We start from the raw sequence: 26997 nt of genomic DNA, 5'->3' as shown, positions 1-26997 counted from the left end.
AGTGGGGGCAGACAGAAATGCTTTTAAGAGTCACTTTTCGCTTTATGCCCAGAAAAATGTTTTTATTTTTTAAAAATGTTTATCTCCAGAGAGAAAGGGAGAGAATCCCAAGCAGGCTCTGCAGTATCAGCACAGAGCCTGTCATGGGGCTCAATCCCATAAAATTATTACCTGAGCTGGAACCAAGAGTTGGATGCTTAACCGACTGAGCCATCCAGGTCCCCCCAGAAAAATGTTTTAAATGGAGACACCCACTGTGTTTACACTGGAGTTATGACTTTAGTTCTGTTTTCACCTTTTATTGGGAATACAAGGGAACATTACAGTTTCAGATCATTAAATAAACAAATGCGGTGATATACTATCGACAACCATCACGACGTGAATTCTGTGAGTAAGTAGTTTTCCAGTTCCAGGGAAAGGGAGAACCACATTACTCAGCCACCAGAGGGTTTTGGCTTCAGCTTGGGCTGGAAAGAGTGCCAGTCCCGGTCAACCAACCATGATCTTCGCCACAGCAAACTGGTGTCTCCAATTTTTCAAACTAATTGTAGGAAGAAAGAGTAACTCCAGACTGACCTATAAATTGATCTGGATTGCTACTAAAGTGTCCTCCATTCACAACTTGGCAAATCTTCAGAGTGACTGTTGGAGCAAGGAGCCTTTCATGTGCTCCCAGTTATTATATAGTGCGTAGAGGCTGGTAAGCGTCAGTCCTGCTAGCCCACCTCGTGCTGCCCCTCGAAAACCACCTGGGAAAGGAAAAGAAAACAAAAACAAAACAGCCTTGTATTACAAGTGTCCTAGCAGCAAAGGATTAAATAATGTTATCATGAAATTGAGGCACACGATTTGTCTATATGTAAATATTCCATCTCAAACAGAAGTCCTAAAGTTAACACAAGAAACCAAGACAGGTTCAAGAGAAACATCCCTAAATCACCAGTTTAATACATACACTATATTCTCATTCACAACCATTTTTTCTTTTAATTTTACAATTTGTAGCTAAGATCATGAGCATTAATAATTTGATTTTTCTCAATCTCACTTGTTCCCACACTTCAGACAAGATCTCATGCATATTATTGAAGTCCCAAACAAAGCAATAATTTCCCATTAGTCATATTGTTTAGAACCCACAAGCCCCACCAATTGATTTACAGCTACAATATAAACAAGGTGACACCCTCTTTGGAAACAGTATTAACATTATCTTTGGACTCTGGACAGGTCCTCTGTTAACTTTGAAGACTCAAGAAGTGGTGATAAGACAGCTATAATCAAGCTTTGAGTTAGGTACTGACACCCCCACCCCCCTCCTCCATTCCTACACTGACATATCAGACAATCTACAACTAATGAGCAATAAGGCACCGAGCAGCATTATACTTACTGAAAAACCACCCAAGGATTAGACTTTGAACTGTTTTTGCTTAACAAAACAATTTTTTTCATGTGAAAAAAGATTAGCAATATGGATTACACTTGAAATGCAAAAACAAAAACGTTTTCATCAGTTACCTGAAAACAGTCCCCAAGTCTAGTAAGAGGACTAGGGGCACCGAAATAAGCTTTTAAGAAATAACTTGATGTTCTATGGTTTTACAAACAAGTTGATACCATAAATGTCAGGAAGCCCACATTGTACCGATGGAGTATTCATTTTAAGTCCTGTGTTAGGAAGGCAAAGGTGGAACGGAGCTGTGGTCCTGTGATTACCTTCCTAGAGGCCCTCTGGGTATAAACCAGTAAATTCTGTGAAATTCAGTGATGTTGCTGAGTTAGAACACTTCAGACCAAGCATTCCTGCAATGAATGTCCTGCCAGATGGCTTCAGCCGATAGATTAAAGGGCCACTCCCTTCAGGATCCTCTCTAGTCTGAAGATGTCTGATAGCTGACCTGTGTAGGCTTCCAACATGAAGTGCCCTAATTATCTCTCTTAAACAGACAGAAGCTGCAGGCATCATCTATAAACAGCTGTCAAATACGGCGGGGGGTGGGGGTGGGGGTGGGGAGGGTGGGAAGGAGAGGTCAGAAACAATTAAAAAAAAAATTAAATGGGAGCTCTCTCCTTGAATCCCACATCATCTCTTGCTATGTTTAGACTATGGCAGTTGGATTTTGCACCTGTATTCAATGCAGCTGGAAAATTATAAATGTAATATACACTCAACCTGCTAACTCAAAAACAATCTACCCAGTTTAATAAAAATCTACTTCATGTCTTTGACTAGTAAGTCAACAAAAAGTTCTAGGGGCTGAAAGTAAAAGTAAACTATAATTAGATAAATGACTAAAATGAGGAAAATAAACTATGAAGCACAGGAGAATAAATGATATTTGCAACAGCATCAGTATGGCTCAGTTATTAAATCTAAACTTTGTGTGTAATGAGGATTCTTTAAAGTAGGTTATATAGTACTCCATTCTGAGTCGACACAAAAGAAAGGTGGTCTCACTGCTGTTTATTAGCAGAAAAATGATGCAGGGCAGATAACTGAAAGCACAATGATTTTGCAGATGTTTTCCTAGGACTAAACATTGAAAACTCCCCTAGATCTTTAGTTGATTACAGATCCACCGGGCTCTGAACTCTGCCCACTGGTTTGGAAATAGCTGTAAACTGTTCCTTATGGTTGGTCCTTTGCTTTGAGTGTCCTAATTTCTACTTTTGGAAGGATTTTCACATTAGTTCTTAGCTATCAAATAAAGAGCCTCCCTGGGCAGAGGCACTAGGGGTAACATAATGAAACTGTGAACTACAAGACTAAGACCTTAGGGACATCAGTGGCACATTAAGTGTCTCTTATGATCCCCCGGAAAGCTTTCTACTTTCTGACCAAAATGAAACTTAGTTCAAACAAGTCACTTTAAAAAAATTTTTTTAAATGTTTATTCATTTTTGAGAGCACGAGTTGGGGAGAGGCAGAGGAGACACGGAATCTGAAGCCGGCTCCAGCCTCTGAGCTGTCAGCACAGAGCCTGATGCGGGGCTCAAACTCACGAACTATGAGATCATGACCTGAGCCAAAGTCCAACACTGAATCGACTGAGCCACCCAGGCGCCCCAAAATGTCACTTCTTTGAAGGCTAGAAAAAAGTTATTTCCACCAAGTAGACGCTAAACATAGGCAGTGTTTGACTTACTAAGCACAGCTGATTCTGATTCAAGGCTAGCCTCTTACCACATACCAAGCCATGTTTTAGTTTTAACTTTCTATTAATTCCAGTGTTTTCCAACTGGTTGTGTTAAACATTTGAGGGCCTTGCCTTTAGGCTTTCTGTAACCAACTTTTGCCCAACTAAGCACAGGAAGTTGATTAGCAAATATTCTTGCTTTGAGCAAGAAGGCCAACGGTCAATGTCTATAAAGCAAAACAAATGTGAGCCAGGTGCTTCAGTTTTACCTTCTATCTTTTTGGTCCTTACACAACTCTTCCAGAAAGGACAAATATTATCTCTTTTAAACATAGGAAAATAAGGCCCAGAATACTTAAGTACCTTGTTTGTGGGGTATAGAGCTGGATAGTGTAGAGCTAACATACTGAACTGACAATTACTTTAGAGCAGGGATCAGAATATTTTTCTTACAGTGGCCAGAAAGTACATATTTTAGGCTTTCAGGGCCCAAAGGCTATTATGTAGATACTTATATAACCACTTAAAATGTAACTACAGTCAACCCTTAACAATGCGTGGGGTTAAGGATGTGACTCCCCCCGCCCCCCCCCCCCCCCCCCCCCCCCCCCCCGCACAGTCAAAAATCCAAGTACAATTTCTGACTCCTCCCAAAACTTAACTACTAATGCCTGCTGTTGACTGGAAGGCTTACTGAGAACGTAAACAGTTGATCAGTAAGTATTTTATATGTTATGTGAATTATGTATTACAATCTTACAATAAAGCAAGCTAGAGAAAAGAATGTTACTAAGAAAATCTCAAGACAAAACACATTTATAGTACTGTGCTGATCAAAGAAAACTTTGTGCAGTTCAACCTCACGGAGTTCAAAGGTCAACCATATTTAAAAACAAAACATATTCTTAGCCTCAAGACAGTGAACAGATAGGGATTTGGCCAGCAGGTGTTCTTGGCCCCTACTTTGGAGGAACTGCCTTACTTACACACTGTCATGGCTATTAAATACTTTCCAAAATTTTATTGAATTTCTTTTAAAAATTGAGATAAAGCATATATAAAAGTTACCATTTTAATAGTATAGTTCAGTAGCACTAGCTTTTCTGGGATTGTTGTGCTATCATCACCCCGTCCATCTCCAAAGAACTGTTTCCATGTTGCAAAACTGAAACTCTGTACCCATTGAACAGTGTCTCCCCACTCCACCCTTGTAATCTAATGCCTAATTTTTATTTATTATTTTAAAAAATTTTTTAAGTGTTTATTTATTTTTAAGGAGGACAGAGCACGAGTAGGGGAGGGGCAGAGAGAGAGAGGGAGACACAGAATTTGAAGCAGGCTCCAGGCTCTGAGCTGTCAGCACAGAGCTGGACATAGGACTCACACTCATCAACCATGAGATCATGACCTGAGCCAAAGTCGGATGCTTAACCAACTGAGCGACCCAGGTGCCCCAAATACCTCATTTTTATTATGTTGATAAAGGTCTTTGCTCACTTTCGCTTTTTATTAAAGTAGTCCATATAAACAATTTAAAAAGTGCTAAAAGATTTTAGTGATACACAACAATGTGGCACACTCACCATCCTCACCCTAATTTCTATTTCCAAAGGCAACTACTTTCATTCTCTGCTCTTTATCTTGTTTCTAAAAAACATAACTATCTTGCTAGTTCTTGATTTTTCAATCTTACTTTTTGCCTATTGACTTCCTACCAGGAAAACTGTGTTAAGCCTTCTAAGAATGGTATAAAATGTGCTTATGGTAGGAGGTAAGTCACTTGCTTTCTATAGGTGATTTCATTTACAAGTCTATGAAGGGAATACTGGTTGCTCTCGTATTATAGACAAATTCAGACAGTTACTCTCTTGGTGTAGCTGTTTAGTGACCTAGTGTTGGTCAAGTCAAACCCATTTGATGCCAAAGCCCATTGTCTTTTTCACCATACTGAATCGCCTCCAAGACAGATTAAAAAGAAAAAAGAAAAAAAAAAAAAAAAAAAAAAGAAATCCAGACTTCAAGCTGTATTACAAAGCTGTAATCATCAAGACAGTATGGTACTGGCACAAGAACAGGTACTCAGATCAATGGAACAGAATACAGAACCCAGAAATGGACCCACAAACGTATGGCCAACTAATCTTTGAAAAACCAGGAAAGAATATCCACTGGAATAAAGAGTCTCTTCAGCAAGTGGTGCTGGGAAAACTGGACAGCAACATGCAGAAGAATGAACCTGGACCACTGTCTTACACCAGACACAAAAATAAACTCAAAATGGATGAAAGACCTAAATGTAAGACAGGAAGCCATCAAAATCCTCCAGGAGAATGCAGGCAAAAACCTCTTTGACCTCAGCCGCAGCAACTTCTTACTCAACACGTTCTCCGGCGGCAAGGGAAACAAAAGGAAAAATAAACTATTGGGACATCAAAATAAAAATTTTCTGCACAGTGAAGGAAACAATCAGGGAAACTATAAGGCAACCGATGGAATGGGAGAAGATTTTTGCAAAGATAAAGGGTTAGTATCCAAAATCTATAAAGAACTTATCAAACTCAACATCCAAAAAGCAAATAATCCAGTGAAGAGATGGGCAAAAGACATGAATAGACACTTCTCCAATGAAGACATCCAGATGGCCAACCGACACATGAAAAAATGCTCAACGTTATTCATCATCAGGGAAATACAAATCAAAACCACAAAGAGATACCACCTCACACCTGTCAGAATGGCTAACGTGAACAACTCAGGCAACAGCAGATGTTGGTGAGGATGTGGAGAAAGAGGATCTCTTTTGCACTGCTGGTGGGAATGCAAGCTGGTGCAGCCGCTCTGGAAAACAGTATGGAGGTTCCTCAAAAAATTAAAAATAGAACTACCCTATGACCCAGCAATTGCACTACTAGGTATTTATCCAAGCGATACAGGGATGCTGTTTCGAAGAGGCACATGCACCCCAATGTTTATAGCAGCACTATCAACAATAGCCAAAGTATGGAGAGAACCCAAATGTTCATCGATGGATGAACAGATAAAGAAAATGTGGTGTGTGTGTGTGTGTGTGTATATATATATATATATATATATATAAAATGAAGTATTACTCAGCAATGAAAAAGAATGAAATCGTGCCAACCGCAACTACATGAATGGATCTAGAGGGTATTATGCTAAGTGAAATTAGAGAAAGACAAATATCATATGACTTCACTCATATGAGGACTTTAAGATACAAAACAAGATGAATACAAGGGAAGGGAAGCAAAAATAATAAAAAACAGGGAGGGGGACAAAAACATAAGAGACTCTCTTAAATATGGAGAAGAAACAGAGGGTTATTGGAGGGGCTGTGGAGGGGAGGATGGCCTAATGGGTAAGGGGCATTAAAAAAATCTACTCCTGAAATCACTGTTGTACTATATGCTAATTAACTTGGATGCAAATTAAAAAAATAAATACAAATTAAAAAAAAAACCCCAAAACTAAATAAAGTTCAATCACCGCCCCCCTCCCCCCCCCAAAAAAGGAAATCTATCGAAAGAGGTATTAACAATTGAACTGGGCCTTATGGATGGATTGGATTTCAAATTTACGTATTTGGTCATATAACATACACAAGAACAGTGTGGGAGAAAAGTCTGAAAATGGGAGAGGATTAGAGCAAGGAAGGCTAGGACGAGAAATTTAAATTTAGGCTGAAACACAGTGTGTCATCATCAAAGGTTTTTGAAAAGTGATTACTAGAATTAGAACCATACTGGAAGATAAACCAGAAATAGTGAATAGATAAGACAGACTGAAGGTAGAAGCCCAAAGTCAAAATGGCTAATGAAAAATACTGTTACAGAAGTTCAGCCTTGTGAGAAAAGGCAACTCAGGTGCTAGGTAGTGAACTTCACAAATGATGAAGTGAAGGGACACAGAAGGGCAGAAACCAAAGGTGACTCGGAACACTAGAACAGACGTTTCCTGCCTCCCTATTTTTTTTCTTTGCTTCGTTAGAGTGGAAGCAGTACGTGTGACTGTCACAGCACAGCAGCTGACATTCGGGCTTTCCTCAGGACCACCTCCACCCCACTGGTCCCTTCCTAGCAACCCAGGTTCTTCCATGCAAGCATTCAATTATCTCTGCTGTTTTTGCCTCCCCATATTACTGTCCTCTTAGGACGATTTTTCCCACCAGATTCTTCATCTTTTTGGTTGCTTTCCTGTGGTGGTTATGGTGGTCCAGACCCCTTTTTTGTGTGTATGCCTTAGTATGCTGTAGGATAAATTGCTGAGCAAAGATCTACAGATTTAAAATATTAGTAACTAATGTCGACTGCTTGCTTACCTCTGTCAGTATTAGGTGTCACTTCCCCTCTGGTAAATATCAGTTACCTATCATCACTTTTTAAAAGATACTTGGTGAAAAATATTATCTTAATGGTTTATTTTGCTTTACCCTGGTTGCCTGTAAGATTTAGTGACTTCTATTGTTTAGTGGTGATGTGTATTTTTCCATGAAGTGTTCTGTCAATCCTTACTCCATTTTTTAATTGGATTGTTGGTTTAAGTGATCTGTCGAAATGTTTTATATATTACAGCCCTATGCCTGTAATATATGTTACATCTGTCTTAATTTACTGGAAGAATACTGCTGCCAGTAACAGAAATAAAGAAATCATCAAAAAAGTATGGTTAGCATATACGGTTTAATTCTGAAGGCCTGGAACCTATTGATAAGTAGTACCTTTTAACAATAAGCCCTACATTTACTTATTATGATGAAATGGATTTGTAGGTGTTTTTAACTTTTATTTAGTTTGCTTTTCTAAGATGACTTTCTTATGGATGGCACAGAATGAAAAGGTCAGGGCCTTTTTGTGAGGGGAAAGGGGGGACCCATATCTTTTGGTTGCTGATGCCTTGTTTCTGAAGATTAGTGACCAGGCCTTTTAAACATTAGTCCTAAGCTTATGAACAAGAGCAAAACTACAGCTGTTCTTGTTCTGATAGAATACTGTTTATTACTAAACAGATTTTCACAGGCCACAGAAAGTCTAATGACCCTCTGAAAAATATTTAAACTCATTAAACATTGGATTTAAACTAAAATCATCCCATCAGAAATATTCCTTTAAATTAGCCTCCTTTTGTTCTGACAACTACCCATTTTCTCATGTATTTTTCCCCATGATTTTTCTTTCCACGAAAGTAGCTCCAAATCTAAGTTGAGTTATACTACTTTAATTTCAAACTTCCTCTTTTTTAATTTCCATTGTTGAAGAGTTGGAAATATTTTTGGTCAGCAGGAATTAGCCATTCCCTAAATGTAAACTTGTGTCTTTAACAGTTTGGGCTGGCTCTAGACCAAAAGAGTGTCTCACCCCTTTTCTAAATCCCTGAATCTAGAAGCTGAAGTTGTATTTGTATTCCTACCACACAAAATTCCTAATTCTGTGCTCTGTCTTAGGTTTATTTTAAACCAGAAATCAATGAAAGATACTGCTCTGCTTTTGTATACTGATTCTGATGTGCTGAGCTAAATTTAAATTGTTCGGCCAGGAAACTATGAGCTAACGTTGGAATTCTGGGTCAGATACTTCATCTATGTTTCACAATTGCAATGGAAAATGAAATCTACATGTCACCTGACCTAGAATCAATTTGTTTTTGCTTTTTTTCTTCTGAGCCAAGAACTTTCTCTTTCATAATTTAAGCTGAAGGTGTCCCACCCTGTGGGACAGTCATGCTGTCATGCTATGACTGCAAGGAAGTCCCGGACACAGATAGCTAGGCTCCCATGTCTTTCGATATCAAGAATTCAGCCTTTTCTATCTTTTAAATGTGCATGTCTTAAGATGGTAATTCAGTACATTCTTATATTCAGGGATGCCCTCAGCAGAGGAAATGCCACAGCGCCTTACCCTGAGTAAGAAGTCAGGGACTAGTGGTACTGAGGTAGAACTTCAGTGCCCATCAACTGGTGTAGCAGCAGCTCCCACTCAACCCCAGCCATTTGCCAACACAAATAATGTAAGCTTGGTATCTTCCATTTATTCAAAAGAAGCTGGAATTCCGTATTTTTTTGTGAAATCTGTTTCTCAAATATTAATTTGATCTTTTGTAAGCATAGTTTGGGCCAAGTAAACTCTTGCTGAGTGAACCCTTGTGCTGCAGTTAAAGTTTTAAATTCTTTTGTCTGACCCTAAAGATTTTCAATGTGAAGTATTTTTACATTTTTTAAATTACTCTAATATCTAAATATTTTAAAGTTTATTTATTTTGAGAGAGAGCAAGCAAGCACATGCACATGAGTGGGGGACAGAGAGAGAGGGAGGGAGAATCCCTAGCAAGCTCTGCACTACCAGCACGAAGCCTGACGTGGGTCTTGGATCCATGAACTGTGAGATCATGACCTGAGCCAAAATCAAGAGTCGGACACTCAATTGACTGAGCCACCTAGATGCCCCAGTATTTTTAACACGATTTTTCTATGTCAAGGTAACATCTTCATGGACATAAAAGGTATGTAATGTCTTAATCCACCTGGGAGCTCTGTTTACATGAGTACATATACACAAGTAAGAAGTACTGTGAGCTCTTAGGGATAAAATTCCAAATGTGATCCATTTTCTTTTTTTTTTTTTAATTTTTTTTTTTTTTTTTACGTTTATTTTTGAGACAGAGAGAGACAGAGCATGAACGGGGGAGGGTCAGAGAGAGAGGGAGACATAGAATCGGAAGCAGGCTCCAGGCTCTGAGCTGTCAGCACAGAGCCCGATGCGGGGCTCGAACTCACGGACTGCGAGATCATGACCTGAGCCGAAGTCGGTCGCCCAACCGACTGAGCCACCCAGGCGCCCCAAATGTGATCCATTTTCAATACAGAAAAAACCTCTTACTCTCAGATATATCAGGAAATCTTGGATTTCATAACCCTGTTGAGACTTCTCTTTCTAGCAAAAATGGCTACCTGAAATTTTGATGGAGGAATTTATAAAAAGAATTAGCTCAGTTAATCAAGTGTCTAATGTCTAAAAAATCAAACAAAAGTAATTTTCAGAGGCATGAGTATAAGTAGCTTAATTAAGTCATTTAAAGCAGAAATGTGATAAAAAAAATTTGGGTCCATCACTAATTAGGACCTTTTGAAAGAGGTCCTCTTAATACTGTGCTTATCTATAAAACTGGGGTGTGATGATTATCAGTTCAGTTTTAAATAAGTCATATATATATATATATATATGTATATCTCAACTTTTACTTTTTTGAGAGAGACTGAGACTGAGCATGTGTGAGCAGCGGGGGGGGGGGGGGGGGGGGGGGGGGGGGGGCGGGCGGCGGCGGGAGCGTTGGGGGCGGCAGAGGATCTGAAGCAGGCTCTGTGCTGACAGCAGTGAGTCTGATGTGAGGCTCAAACTCACTGACCGTGAGATCATGACCTAAACCAAAGCTGGAGGCTCAACCGAGTCACCGGGGCACTTCTTAATAAGTTATATTAAGTGCTTATAACTGGGGGTATAACGCAGTGAATGCTAATTTCTTTTCTATCTTAGAGAAGGATTTGATATTTGATCTTCACTCAGGTCATTTTGATTCAACTCTTAGGGTTCTATTTTTTCAAAATCGAATGGTTCACCTATGTTCATAGGAGCATTATTCATAGTAGTCAAAGATGGAAGCAATCCAAGTATCCACTGACTGATGAATGGATAAAGAAAATGTGGTATATATGTAAAACAGAGTATTATTCATCTTTGAAAAAGAAGGAAATTCTGAAACATGCTACAACATGGATGAACCTTGATGATATTATGCCAAAAGAAATAAGCCAGTCACAAGAAGACAAATGCAGTATTATTATTCCTTACATGAAATACCTAAAATACTCAGAGTTGAAATTCATAGTTAGAAAGCAGAATGGTAGATGCCAAGGGCTAAAGGATGGGGAAAATGAAGTTGGATACAGAGTTTCAGTTTTGCAAGATGAAGAAAAGTTCTGGAATTAGATGAAGGTAATGCTCCACAACAACGTAAATATACTTAACATTACTAAACTTACACTTAAAGATGGTTCAGATGGCCAATTTTATGTTTCGTGTACTTTATCAAAATAAAAAAACAAAAACAAAACCCCGAACACCCATGAGGTTTTAGAGAACACTCCATTACACTGCAAAAAAATGTGTTAAGTGTACTCTGAAATCTGTGGATACTTCACTTTCAAAGCATACTTCAAAGTGTATTCAGAGATAGCTCTTCATTCAACAGTACCTACCTGTACATTTATACAACATGCCTGTCATGGTTCCAGCTGCTACTGTGTTAAGGTCATCTTCTGCACCTCGTGTTTTCTCAATGATGACACCAAATGCACTATAGAGCAAAGCTACAGGGGAAATGGACTGATTACTAATAAAAAAGTTATTGAAAGTCAGTAAAGCAATTATATTTAGATAAATCTACGTTACAGACATTCTATAAGCATTCAAAGGTATAAAAGAATGATCACTAGAACAGTATTTGTAACAGCAAAAGCTTGTAAATAAAATGCCCATCAAAGCAGATAGACCCAGAAAGGGACTTTCCATATGATGGAATAATACATACTCCAAACAAAAAGTAGGAAAAACTATATTCATTAGCCTGTAAAGCGGGCACACGTGTGTACAACTCAGGATATACAAAGAAAATTTTTGAAGAGCTTCAGAAGAAACACCAATAGTAGTTAATTACAAAAAGTTCCATTTTTCTTGGAATCTCAGGAAAAATATTTAAAATTTTCACTTATTTTATTCTTAATAGCTATACTTTGAATTTAGAAACAAAAACACATGCATTTCTACTCTAAGAGAAATGTTAACTTAAAAAAAAAAATTGAGGTTTGGTTCTGGCACAGGCAAAAACTGTAACACTAGCTTTATTTAGTTTTAACAAGATGTTCCCCAAAACTATCTATCTCTTGTACCTGTAAAGATTCCTACTAATCCTTTTCCTTACCTTTCTCGAAACTATGCTTTATTTGACCCTTCAATGTTACACCAAACTCAGCCTTACAACCGTTCTGTTGTGATATTCTTATATTTCTATAAAGGCTCTTCTTACCCTTTCAACTTATTTAATTGAAACTGAACTTCTATTACATCAGAAACATACAAAGCAACTGGCCATCCCAGTTTTCCGAGGACTGAGACTTGCCTGCAATGCTAAAACTAAGAAAGTCCTTGGGCAGAGCAGGATGGCTTTTCACTCTAGAGATATATAAGCAACCAAACAGGAACAAAGGAGGGTGACTGTGTATGGGGTGGGGGCAAAGAGGACATGAGTAGCATATGGAGGCAATAATTTACTAGGATCTCAAATGTCAATCTGACCTTACAGTGTGAAAATGTACTGCTTCCAGATCCCACAACAAAGCTAGGCTATTATTCTTTCACAACAGATGCTTTTTCTATTTTTTCAATGAGATACTTAAAATTTCCCTTACTTAATCTGCCACAATTAGAAGATTTTCAGACTTTCAACCAAGTTACAAAGAAATTCTTGGTTCTTACAGCATAAGTACCACAGGTACATTTATTATATGCTATGAATAATCAAGAGAGTCAAATATTCATAAATAGTATAATATTAAAGCATTTGGTCTTAAATCCTACTAAATTACCCCTTGCTCAGAACTGCAAATGTTTTCATTATCTACAAAGGCCCTATAACACCTCTGAAAATTCAGTCTGGGAAACCTACTTAGGTAAACAGAATGCTGAATAGGCTATTAGGAAAACATAGTAAAAGGGTTGCATTAATCTGTATCTTACTACAGGGCCTTGAACCTTTCTTAACATAGAAAGGCATTTGACTTGGACCTGAATTATGTGGACTCCATATCTACCTAAAACATGGGTTGGTATCTTGCTTGGACAGGAGAGTATGTAAAATCTAAAAAGACTTAAAACACTGAAAAATGGTATTAGCATCTGGAATTATTGTTATGTTGTTCATGGTCTTTTCCTAAGTATTACCTACATTACTCATCAGAGTAGATTCAAATACAATTTTTAATATCCTAGGGCCAGAATTTTGGCAGGTCAAATTGTTCATGATACATATATATCCTCTGCATTAATGATTTATTATTAAGTGAGATCTCTACTTACCCAGAGAACCTAGAGTATTAGCCCAAAGTGCCCCTTGCCTAGTCACCATGTTCAAAATCCTACCAGGGCAGAAAGAGAAAGAATCTGTACTTAGAATCATTATTTCTCTAGCACTTTGAAAAACCATAATTGTAGCTATTTACTACGTATAAACCCAACACTCAGGTATTCTTAATTTTATTTTTTTAAAAAACATTTATTTATTTATTTTGAGAGAGGGAGAGAAGTACATCCGTGCGAGTGGAGGAGGGGCAGAGAAGGAGAGAGCGAAGGGCCTCAATCTCATGAACCATGAGATCATGACCTGAAAAGGAAATCAAGAGTTGGATGCTTAATCCAGGTGTCCCCAGGGTTTTCTTAATTTTAAAAGATACCTTAATACTTCCTTAGAATTTAGTAAGGCTGGCTTTTACTTTATACAAATATAAATGAAGGTTACACTTCCAACATTTTTGGGCAATGAGTAAGGAAAATTATTATTATTAAAAATAAATATAGGGGCGCCTGGGTGGCTCCGTCGGTTAAGTGTCCGACTTCAGCTCAGGTCACGATCTCGCGGTCCGTGAGTTCGAGCCCTGCGTTGGGCTCTGGGCTGATGGCTCAGAGCCTGGAGCCTGCTATCAATTCTGTGTCTCCCTCTCTCTCTGCCCCTCCCCCGTTCATCCTCTGTCTCTCTCTGTCTCAAAAATAAACAAAAAACCTTAAAAAAAAAAATTTAAAAAAAAAAATATAAATCGGGGCCCCTGGGTGGCTCAGTCAGTTAAGCGTCCGACTTCAGCTCAGGTCACGATCTCACGGTCCGTGAGTTCGAGCCCCGCATCGAGCTCTGGGCTGATGGCTCAGAGCCTGGAGCCTGCTTCCGGTTCTGTGTCTCCCTCTCTCTCTGCCCCTCCCCTGTTCATGCTCTGTCTCTCTCTGTCTCAAAAATAAATAAACGTTAAAAAAAATTAAAAAAAAATATAAATAAATATAAATCAAATATAGAAAGGCTTTGAATGATAGCCTAGAATGTATTTTATAGAGAAGTTTACAGTAATTGATCTACATAAAAAAAGAAAAAGACCATTCTAATGGATAACCTAGCTTACAATTAAATTTTTTTGGAGGAAGAATATACTCAACATATTAAATAGAATCAAAGCGTGGACTGTTACAGAATACAGCAGAATTACAGGGAAGTATTCAAAGAGAAGGAAAAAACCATCTAATTAGAATATGTGGAGAAAGCACATGCTGTGTCTGCTCCCAGACTAGAACTAAGCGGCCCAAGTGAACGCTTAGCACACTCTCAAGGAAGCACAGTTCTGCCTCACACCAGTGCCAGGCGCCACCAGAACAGTGACAGAGGCAACTGGAGGAAAAAGACAGGACTTTCCTCTCCCAGCAGTGTAACACCATCACCGGAATGGTTCTATCCGGACAGCTGACTACTGCTGGAAATTATGAAATTATAATAACGAAGAATGAAAAAACTCATTTAATGGAGTTAAAGAACTCATTTAAATTAATGCCCAATAACAGAAATTTGTATTATCTCTAAAGGCTGTTTAACACTGCAAATTGGTGAAATTCTTTGGTATGCAATTTGGGTAATATATCTCCACTTACTGGGCCCTTAGCAACTTTAATCACCTCTTAATAACCCTTAAAGGCAGAAGGTAGAAAAAAATTTACCTAAGACCAAAAAATAGTATATAATGGAACTAGACTTTGAAGCTATATAGATCTGTCTGGGCCCAAACCCTGTCCTTTCAATTTTTACAGGCTGTCTCCTATTTTAAATGTTTGTTTATTTTTGAGAGCAAGAGTGCACAAGGGAGGGGCAGAGAACCTGAGGCAGGGCCTGAACTCAGGAACCATGAGATCCTGACCTGAATCAAGGTCGGAGGTTTAACCCTGAGGCTGTCTCCTATTTTAAATGCTTTCTACCCAGGAATATCAGAATGGTTATATAAAAAGTAATACAGAAGATTTAAAAAATCTGATCTAAAAATTGCAAATGCAACTCTCTCCCTGCACCCCCTGCCCAAACAATACTGTCACTGTTTTAAGAGACAAAGGTTATCTTTTCTAGGAGAACTTCACCTTCAAATTGGTATTAAAAAAACTTTCTTTAACATTTATTCATTATTGAGAGACAGAGACAGACCACGAGCACGGGAGGGGCAGAGAGAGGGGGAGACATAGAATCTGAAGCAGGCTCCAGGTTCTGAGCAAGCGGTCAGCACAGAACCTGATGCAGGGCTCGAACCCACAAACTGTGAGATCATGACCAGAGCCAAAGTCGGACACCTAACCGACTAAGCCACCCAGGTGCCGCATCTTCAAATTGGTATTTAATGGTATGTTAGGGATTTGCTTCAAAGTAATATGGGAGGGGAGAATGAGATGGTGCATAACTGGTCCCAATCCTGGTTGGTTGACTGTTGAGAAGAGGTTATGGTTCATGGGTCTTCACTGTACTACTGTTTATTTCTGTACATTTTCAAAATTCTCCATAACACAAAAAAGTAAAAAAAAAAAAATTATTGTAGTAAGGGACAAATATTAATATAAATGTAAAAATATACAAGGATCTGGCCTAGTAAAGCAAGATCCATAGTAACAGGAATATGAAAAACTTGACAAGCCTTCAGGATTCCCAAGGTCTAATTCTAGCACACCTGCTGCCATCTGCTGGCTAAACAACATATAAAGAAGATAAAGCTTAATGTGTCCTGAACCAAGACCATGAGCCATCGAATACATACTGTGTGACTCCACTCATATATTATTTAGGGAATATCTACATGGACTGGTCACGTTTATTTTTTAGGCAGGGTGAAGATGTACTACTTTCCATTTTCCACAAACTTCAATTTCCTGAGAAGATTCAGAAACTACCACTAAGTTTTAAGAATTTCATGATAACTTTGCGTTAGCCCTCCATTTCAGAAATTGAGAGTAAAATCAATAAAAAGTTCAACTGGAATGAGAGCAGATCCAGCAATCACTTTTACGTGCTAATTTACTATCATGTCCTATGGTTCTGCAGGCCCTCAAACTATCCAAATAATGTACCAGCAATTCAACAACCTGAAAAGCATGTTATTCAGAACTGCAGAATGAAAAAGGTGTAGAAGTTAGGATAGGATAGCACCAGCTAATTGAGGGACACTGACTCAAAAATCACTCCTTTAAAAACCTTAGTCTCAGTAACTTGATTCCTTAGTTTCTTTTATTTTCAGTAAGAAAATAAAAAAATTGATCAAAACATATGTCAATACTCTAAACGTGTCATCTCAAGGCTGTGTTCATCAAGCCAACAAAGTAGAGTTTAATATTCAAATATCACTACATTAGATGATTACATAAGACTTACTGTACGTTTCTTGGTTTGGACCAGGGCATATTCTGGGTTTCCTTCAATCCTAGCCGTAGACCGTTCATTGCTCCAAATGCAGCCCCTAGTAAATCACAGTAACAATTCATCCAAATAATGCAGCTTTGTATTAAAAAACAACTGCACTTCTGATTCTTTTTTACTTTTTAATAGGCAAAGATAAACGAAAATAATGATTATTTATTGTTATTATTTTTAAAGATCTTATTTTTAAGTAATCTCTACACCCAATGTGGGGCTCGAACTTACAATCTCAAGATCAAGAGTCACATGCTCTACTGACTGAGCCAGCCAGGTGACCCTAAATAATGATTCTTTAAAACCCTGAAACCAATATTTGAACTGCTTTGGATTTTAAGCACTTTTAAAAAGATGAGAGAGACAGCAAGTGTGCGATTAGGGGAGGGGGCAGAGGGAGAGACAGAATCTTAAGCAGATTCCAGGCTCAGCACAGAGTCCAATGCAGGGCTCAATCTCATGATCCTGGGATCATGACCTGAGCCCAAATCAAGAGTCAGATGCTCAACTGACTCAGCCACCCAGTCGCCCCGGATTTTAAGCATTTTTGGCTATGTGGATTGAGGACGCTGAAAAAAAAAAAAATCATCATACCCACCTGTCATGCAACATCCTCCAATGGTAAAGAATGCCAGTTCAAATCTACCCCGGGTTTTATTAGCTCCAGTCGGTAAAATAAACTCATCTGTATCCTAAAAAAGTAATAATGAAAACTGAGTTGAGCTCCCCTCAAGACCCAGTACTTGCAAAATGTTTCCTCATTTGTCTAAGTAGTTCTTCACAAAAAGTAAACCCTTAAATTAACTAAAACCCAACTATACTTAGTCAAACCAAAATAAAACTTTGTGCAATAGCAACCCCTATATCAAAGTGGAATGAAATATACAACATATACAATTATCTCATTAGTTCTTAGGAGGCTTTCTCATTTGGAACTTAGTTTCTTAATGTAAGTCTGACAGATTGTAATCAATTTAATTTACCTTACTTAATGATGAATATGAAGTAACAGTGCTAGAGAGTTTAGGAAGCACAGCTCTAGAGAAAGGGAAACTGAAAGGTATGACAAGTCACAGGTTACTGGATTGAAATAAACCAGCGTGGAAAAAGAGAGCAACTCTCATTCTGTAGCTACTATTTATCAAGCACCATTTACCATGTGTAAAACCAAATGAAATAAGAGAAAGGGCAGAAACTATAAAAGCACAAAAGTTTGGATCAGTTATGCAAGGGCAAAATTACCTTCCTAATAAATAATTCCTTTTTAAAATTTTATTTATATTTATACATTAAATGTTTGTTTATTTTTGAAATAATAAAGCAAGGGAGGGGCAGAGAACCCCATGTGGGGCTCAAACCCACGAACCATGAGATCATGAACTGAGCTGAAGTCATGTTTAACCAACTGAGACACCCAGGCACCCTTAATTCTCCTTTGTTTTTAAGTTTTCCTTTTTACATATTTTGAAAGAGAGATGCACGTGTACAAGCGGAGTGGGGGGGGGAGACAGAGAATGAGTATGAGTGGGAGAGAGAGAATTCCAAGTGGGCTCTGCACTGTCAGCATAGAGCCCGAAGCAGGGCTCAATCCCACAAAATGTGAGATCATGACCTGAGCTGAAAACAAACAGTGGGACACTTAACTGATGGAGACACCCAGGTGTCCCTTAATAAATAATTTTTAACTCTTTGGGGGAGCATATATTCTTTTGATAATCTTTGAAAGCCATCGTCTCTCTTTCCAGTAAATGCATACACAAACTTGATACGAATGCTGAGTCACCCAAAAATCCTAAGTTGAAAATGCTACTATAAGAGTATATGATTGATTCTATAATATACTCTTAAAATTTTTTTTTAAGGTTTGAGAGAAGGGGGGAGGGAGGGAGGAAGGGAGGGAGGGAGGGATAGAGAGAGAGAGAGAAACGGAATTCAAGTGGGGAAGGGGCAGAGAGAGAGGGAGACACAGAATCTGAAGCAGGCTCCAGGCTTTCAGCTGTCAGCAGAGCCTGATGTGGGGCTTGAACTCCCGAGCTGTGAGAATATGACCTGAAACGAAGTCAGATGCTTAACCAACTGAGCCACCCAGGCACCCCATGATTCTATAATATACTCTTATAAAGAACACATTCAATACATAATTGCCAAACTTTCTATACAAAAATGGTTTAAAACACTGCTGGCGACTTGCTAACAAGGAAACATCCCTTTACCAAATATGGAACTTCAGTGAGCTACAGCTCTGCACTGGCTTTTTATTTCTGGCTTGTGCATACATTCTCAGCAAAAAATGCACAAATAAGCAAGCACATCTACTCTCATCACACAAATGGTCTGGTGGGCAACAACAAACTCTGAAGAGATCCTAGGTCATGATCTATTATACAGTTTTGCGAATTTGGGGTGCTTCTTGACCTTTATATTAATGACTTAGTTTTAAATTGTGTTTCTGGGGGCGCCTGGGTGGCTCAGTCGGTTAAGCCTCCGACTTCAGCTCAGGTCACGATCTCACAGTCCGTGAGTTCGAGCCCCGCATCGGGCTCTGGGCTGATGGCTCACAGCCTGGAGCCTGCTTCCGATTCTGTGTCTCCCTCTCTCTCTGCCCCTCCCCCGTTCATGCTCTGTCTCTCTCTGTCTCAAAAATAAATAAACGTTAAAAAAAAAAAAAAATTAAATTGTGTTTCTGGAGGGGCGCCTGGGTGGCTCTGTCAGTTAAGCGCCTGACTCTTGGTTTTGGCTCAGGTCATGATCTCATGGTTCATTAGTTTGACCCCATGTTGGGCTCTTCGCTGTCAGTGCAGAGCCTACTTGGGATTCTCTCTCTCTCCTTCTCTCTCTGACCCTCCCCGGCTCAGGCTCTCTCTCTCTAAATAAGTAATTAAACTTAAAAAATAAAAATAAAAATAAGTTGTGCTTCTGGCTTGAGGTTTTTAGAAATGCCATGTGATTTAATGAGATACGTTTTTCTTCAATCCAGAAATGGATCATGTATTACAAACAGGAAACTAAGAAAACGGTCAGGATGGACATTAATAAGCACAAGTGCATGTCATCTCCAACTCACTCTTTGCTAGGGTCAACTGGGATAAAAGTACTATGAGGATGAAGGCAAATGTACATCAATTCACACCCAGAGCCACCTGGAAACAATCTGATGCTTAACTGTCACCGGGGCTTATTAATCTCAACTGTGTCATATAACAAAAATTTCTAAAGATATTTTGAGGGAGGGGACACTGGCCAAATTATATTAATCTCCATAAAATTAAGGCTTTTGGTTTCTATCAAAATAGGATTAACAGTTTATGATGTTATAGAAAAAAGACTTCTGCAAGCCAAATTTAAACTGCAAAAAATAACCACTTACCAAGGCTGATCTCAAAGTATCTTTATACAATGTATGTAGGGAAGATACACTGAAAAGTTCAAGTTCAACTTGTGCTGCTGACAGGGTAGGACACTAGCACCACTAAAAGATCACCAATACCACTGTTTACTACCACAGAAAAGAAACAAATCCAAGGATGGGCACCAGTGTACCTGATAAAATAGTCAGGTGGCTGAGATTATGTGAAATATTTATATTTCAACTGCATGTTAGAAATATTCAAATTCTTGTTTTTTGAAAAAATATTATTTATTATTTATTTTTGAGAGAGAGAGCGAGCGAGCACGAACGGGGGAGAGGGAGAGAGAGGGAGACACCGAATCCAAAGCAGGCTCAGGCTCTGAGCTGTTAGCACAGAACCAGACACAGGGCACGAACCCATGAACTGTGAGATCATGATCTGAGCCAAAGTTGGACGCTTAACTGACTGAGCCACGCAGGCATCCCCAAATTTTCCTTGTTTATACTGGATGTTCCTCTGGTCTAACAAAGAGGAAGACTATTTACTTAATATAATATTTAACCTATTGGCGAGGATGCAAAAGTGGTGACAACACAAATCAATAGTAAGAGAAACCACAAATGTGCCTCAAATAAGAGCTGTTGCCAAAAATCAGTATATGGTGAGTTCACAAGTAGTACTTAACATGTCTGTCTTTCAAAAGTATGGAAAAATGTTCCACAAAATGCAATTTACTTAAGGTACAGTTTTTAAATTTAGGCTTTCCATGGTTTTTATAAAAACAGACAATGAGACGAGAAAACTTTTTCAATTCTGAAGTCCCTCTAACATTTGAATGGGAGATGTCACTACAAATGTGTGTGATTAAGCAAGAATCACAATTTCTTTAAAATACAGAATTTTCTTTGATGTCTAACCTTTTTGGCCCTGCCTAGCAATGCAGGGTCCCAATGTTACTGTATTTTTAAATGGAGCTACAGTATAACCTTTAAGCTTAAATCCAACATTTAAGCAAACTACATTTGATTAGTTTTGAAATTTTGAGTAAAATACTGACAGAGAGGTACTTTTGAAATAAAAGCAATAAACCTACAGTGTAGATAATATTTGACAAACACTTCCAGCAAAAACAAATTTTAAACAAGCCCTAATCAACTTGCTTCTATTCAAAACACACTCAACAAGAGATGCCTGAGTGGCTCAGCTAAGCTTCTGACTTCGGCTCAGGTCATGATCTTGCGGTGAGTTCAAGCCCCATGTTGGGCTCTGTGCTGTCAGCTCAGAGCCTGGAGCCTGCTTCAGATTCTGTGTCTCCCTCTCTCTCTGCCCCTCCCCTGTTCGCATTCTGTCTCTCAAAAATAAACATTAAAAAAAAAAACAACATACTCAACAAGAAATGCAAAGGTCAAATATTTAGTGTTTCATCTTGAAACAAAAAGTCTTAACCATTACTCTTAAAACCCACCCAATTTATGGATATATAATTCATATAACATATAATTCACCTATTTAAAGTGTATAATTCAGTGGTTTTGAGTTTTTAGTATATTCACAATTGTACAACAAAGACTATAATGTTTCAGAGCATTTTCATTACCCCAAAAAGAACCCCATACCTGTTAGCAGTCATTCTCCATCTATCCCCTACCCTGGGCAGCCACTACTCAATTTGCTTTCTGTCTCTTTATATTTATCAGTAGTGGATGTTTCATATAAATAGAATCATACAATATGTGGTCTTTTATGACTGGCTTCTTTTATTTAGTAAGTTTACAAGGTTCACCCATGTTGTAGCAAGGATCATGACTTCATTCTTTTTTTACTGCTACAGAGTATCTCTTTGCATGGAGATGCCACATTTTGTTTATCCATTCTTAACTTGGATATTTGGATTGTGTCTACTTCTTGACTATTTAGAATAAAGCTGATATGAGCATTCATGTACAATCTGTTGTGTGGACATATGTTTTCCGTTCTCTTGGGTATATATCTATGAGTGGAATTACTGGGTCATACAGTAACGTTACTTTTAATATTTTGAGAAACTGTGAGACTATTTCCAAAGCAGCTAGTTCAATTTACACTTCCACCAGTAGTGCATGAAGGTCCAATTTCTCCACATCCTTACTAACATCAGTTATTGCCTGTGTTTCTAACTATAGCTATAGCAGGTGTGAAGTGGTATCTCACTTTGTTTTTGTGATTTGCATTTCTCTAGTAAGTGATATGGAACATGCTTCATGTGATTATTGAACATTTGTGTATCTTCTTGGAGAAATGTCTGTTCAGATCTTTTACCCACTTTTAAACTTCTTATAAATGAGTTTTAAGAGTTTTCTAAAAAATTACATATTATTGATTTAAGTCCTTATCAAATATTAAATGATTTACAGTTATGTTCTTTCAGTTTGTGAACTGTCTTTTCCTTATTCTTAAGTGTGTAGTCTGGAGTAGAAAAGTTTTAAATTTTTATTAAAACCAATTTATCAGTTGTTTTTAATAACTTATTCTTTTGGTGTCATGTCTAAGAAATCAATGCCTAATTTATTTTTTAAAAGTTTTTATTTATTTTGAGAAAGAGCGTGCATGTGAGGGGCAGAGAGAGAGAGAGAGAGAGAGAGAGAATACCAAGCAGGCTCTGCGTTCAGCGAGGAGGCTGACATGGGGCTTGATCCAATTACCCTGAGATCATGACCTGAGCTGATATCAAGAGTCGGATGCTCAACAGACTGAGTCACCCAGGTGGCTCCAGTAATTGCTTTAAATATAAATGGATCAAACTCTGTAAGCAAAGGTCATAAGATCAGCACAATGGATAAAAATACCACGATCCAACTACACTGAGGTTTACTTTAGTTCCAAAAACAAAGAGGTTCAAAGTGAAATGACAGAAAAAGATTATTCCATGCAAATAATAACCAAAAGAGAACAGGGTGAACATATGAGTATCAGAAAATATAGATTTTACATAATAATAAAAGGTCATAAAAATATTAAGAAGTTTCAATTCAGTAAAAAGATTAAATTATAAACATAACTAGTAAGAGACCATTAAAATACATTAAATATAAAATGATGGAATTAAAGGTAGAAATAGAAATTTCTACACTAAGAACTGGAAACTTCAATAATCTATTTTCAATAATGGATAGCAACCATTATAACCAGACAGAAGGTAGTAAGAAAATAAGGACTTAACACAATAAATCAAACAGCAAACAGATCTAACAGACATATACAAAACACTCTGCCGAACAATAATAGCACAGATATATGTCTCAAGTGCATGTGGGACATCTTCCAAGATAGATCATGTAAGGACACAAATTAAGTTTCAAAAGATTTTAAAAGATATCATAGAGAGTATCCTCTCCAGCCACAACAGTAGGAGTTAGAAATCAGTAACAGAAAGAAAACTGAAAAATTCACAAATTCATGGAAATTAAATAACACACCCTTTACTTAAGAGATGAATAAAAAAGAAAACGACATGTCAAAATTTATGAGATCCAGTGAAATGTAAAATGGTATAGCTGCAATTCCTCAGAAAATAATAAAATTTCCCTAAGATCCAGCGATTTTACATCTGGATATGTAACTAAAAGAATTAAAAGGAGAGTTGGGAAAAGACATTTGTACACTAATGCTAACGTTCACATCAACAGTAGCTAAAATACAGGAGCCATCCAAGTGTCCAGGAACAGATGAATGGATAAGCAAAATGGAATATTACTCAATTAAATATTATCCAGCCTAAAAAAGGAGAAATTCTGACATAAGCTATAATATAGATGAAACTTGAGAACATTATGTTAAATGAAATAATCCAATCACAAAAGACAAATACAGTACGATTCCACTTATTTGAGGTACTTAGAGTATCAAAAACAGAAAGCAGAAGGGTAGTTTCCATGGGATGGGTGGGAGGGAGGGTGGAATGAAGTTATTTTTTTAACAGGCATAGTTTGTTTTACATGATGAAACGGGTTATGTATATGGTAGGTGGTAATTGTTGCCTAATCTTATAAATGCATTTGGTAACATTGAACAGTACACTTAAAAATGGGTCAGATGGTAAATTTTATGTTAGTATACTTTACAAATGTTTAAATAGGGAGAAAAAAACACACCTTGAACCTCAAAAACCCTTTAAAGGGATAGTATGAGGGAGATGCAAGCCAAATCCCCAGAGTTTCAGAACAAAGAAAAAAGGTGGATGGAGACCAGAGTTGGTGCCTCCAGAAGTATGTATCGTAGATCTAGTTAGCGTAAGAAACTTTTTTTTAAACGGTAAGATAACACACCAAACTAGTAAATTCATAAAAGGACTAGTCTTAATCTTACCTGCACGAGATAACGTGGATCCACATTTAAATAAGGAGACAGAGGGTTCATACCAGTCACTAGAGAGAAAAAAAAGCATATTGCAATGAAATTCTAAAAAGTTATTTCATTTAGTGTTAATTACACTGTTTCATTTGTTTTCCAATTTTGATTTATAGGCTCACTTGAATATGAAAATTTCTCCTTTTCTATGCTCATCCTGTCTGGCAGTTTTGAGGCTGCCTCCTCCTGAGGTCCTGAATACCAAACCATGCCTTATACTAGGAAAATGGTATGAGTTCAGGCTGTCATACCAAGAAGATATTGGCAATAATGTGGATTAAATAATCAAAGTAGCAGGAAGCATAGCCAAGGTCAATTATAAAGCTAATTTCTCTCAACTTTGCTACAAGGATGCTTGACATCTATACAAATTGCAAAATAAGACTGACAAGAGACCAATCAATTCCATGAGAAAAACAGTGCTTGGTGTTATGTGTTGTATATAAATATTTTAAGGCAGTTCCTTCAGCAGTATTGACAGCTGCTGACAGAGTAGATTTGCTGTGGCAGTGTAGAGGGTTCTCGGGTTATCACCATAGGCATGGGGGTCATAACAAAAGACAATGGAAACTTACAGACAGCCACACTTGAATCCCACTAACTTTGATGACAGAAAAATATGTCAAAGAAAATCAGCTTTCTCATATTTTAAATTTAATCCTTGAATCCTGTGCACCTCAGTTGACTGCTCACAATCTATGAAATACTCAAGTCTTCTCATCAATATGAATTCTATATTCAGTATCTTGAACTTCGTTACTTACCACCATCCTTATTGCTACCATCTCAGTCCAACCATTAAAGCTCACCTAGACTACTGTAACAATCTCCTACTTAAATGGACTCCTCACTTGCTCTAATCCCTTCAATTTACTTCCTATATAGCAACTAACGTGATTTTTTTAAGAAAAGGAAATCAGCCTTAATGGCTTCCATTCACCCTTGTAATCAAATCCAAACTTCCTACCATGGTTTACAAAACACTGCATTAGTGGTCATTCCTTGCCCTCCTCATCTCATTATCTCCTACTACTCCAACTCCCTTGCAACTCTATAGACACACTGGCCCATCATTTGTTCCTTAAACATGTCAACTTTGTTTTTTCTCAGGGCATTTGGACTATTTTCCCTTGTACACCTGCCTCACCTCCGATCTATACTATATTCAGGTCACAGCTCAAATGTTAACACCCTCTAGTTGCATTCTCTGACCCACTCTCAAATGGCATCCTGCTCCCATCACCATCTCATGACCCGGTTTTGATGGCTTTATGTACACTTATACATATAACTGAAATGTGTTTATTTGTGTTACTTGGCTCAGTTCACTGAACGCAGCAGTCATCTAACTGTTGGTAGTCCTCTATCCAGAAAAGTCGTTGGTTGATCCCAGGTGCTCAGTGAATGGTGTTCATCCCTCCATTTCTCAATTTACCTTCAAATCTTAATCAAATTAACGTAACAATGCTTGGTCACATTAAGGTAGTGCCCTCTGTGCTCCAAAACTCAGACCTCCGAAGACGTATGTGTAAAATGCGTTCCAGATTCAGTTTTGGCAGAGGTGACACAGGGCTCTTTTGTTCTTGAGCACAAAGTACCTGGAGAATCAGAACAAGTTCTGTTCATCCATTTGAACACCCACAAAGTCACAGACATCTGGAATACATATTCACAGGATTGAAAGGGCACAGGTAGGACATTCATGCTTCTGCACTTTCGATCTTGCATATTTCCTTTCCTAAAATTCTTAACTTTTTTTCTTCAAGTCCGTAAGTGACTTTTAAAGCGCAGCTCGCTTCTCAGCTCCTCCCGCAGGCTCGACTCCCGTTTCTTTCTTGGCTATTTGCACTATTAAATGTTTTGCCCTGACGGCTACTGTGTGGTTTCGAAACACAGAACTTTGTGTTTGAAAAGTTATTTACAGGCTCGTTGTTTGGAATGCATTTACTTGCAGAGCTGGGCTCTTCTCTTAACCTAGAGCCAAGCACACAGACCAACGCACAAGGAATGTGCGGGAGGAAAAATGAGGCACCGTGCTTGGATATAAAAAGAACATGCAACATCTCCTGAGTCCAGGTCACCCAAACGGATCTTCTCGGGGATCCGTGGCTCCAAAAACTGGTTCAATCTTGAAAGAGGCAGCGCAAACACAGTAACCCCACCACTGGTACTAAGATTGTGAACGTCAGCCCCCAAAAAGGAACAGTACACGCTACACATCTGGCGGAGTCGCAAGAACCGCTGAGAAATGTTCACAACCTAGGCCCGATACTCACGCGGGACGCCGGCCAGATCCGCGTGCGAGTAACCTGCCCCACCGGCTCCGAAAAAGCCGGCCAACCCCCCTGTAGTTTTGTTCCCGCTTCCCCCGCCGCTCTCCATGATGTTGCAGCAAACCGCCCGTCTGCTCTTCCCCGCCACCTGAGGCTGGGTTCTTCTGCTGGGCCGTTGCTCCCCAGTAACAGCGGGGAGACCCGCGTTACCACTGCCTCCTTCACACGGTGACCTTCCGGGAGCCGGTACGCGCTAATCCTTGCACTTCCGCTTTGCGACAACTGTACGTCCCGGAAGTC

General features: G+C 38.5%; 1 protein-coding gene and 1 non-coding gene across 2 annotated transcripts; both read right to left on the bottom strand.

Annotated features, from left to right (window-relative positions):
* Positions 1-274: 274 nt before the first annotated feature.
* On the bottom strand, positions 275-26954 carry LOC122202299 (mitochondrial import inner membrane translocase subunit Tim23). The gene is made up of 7 exons (XM_042908629.1): positions 26701-26954; positions 24383-24441; positions 17287-17380; positions 16650-16734; positions 13289-13347; positions 11413-11523; positions 275-752 (listed from the first exon to the last, which is right to left on the bottom strand). The coding sequence occupies exons 1-7, from the start codon at positions 26804-26806 to the stop codon at positions 637-639; spliced, it is 630 nt and encodes a 209-aa protein (XP_042764563.1). The 5' UTR covers positions 26807-26954; the 3' UTR covers positions 275-636.
* On the bottom strand, positions 14523-14726 carry LOC122202900. The gene has a single exon (XR_006194953.1). It is a non-coding gene; the product is annotated as a small nucleolar RNA SNORA74 (small nucleolar RNA).
* Positions 26955-26997: the final 43 nt, after the last annotated feature.

Source organism: Panthera leo, chromosome D2, assembly GCF_018350215.1.
Source record: "Panthera leo isolate Ple1 chromosome D2, P.leo_Ple1_pat1.1, whole genome shotgun sequence".
Taxonomy (NCBI): domain Eukaryota; kingdom Metazoa; phylum Chordata; class Mammalia; order Carnivora; family Felidae; genus Panthera; species Panthera leo.
This window is presented reverse-complemented; position numbering and strand designations above follow the sequence as displayed.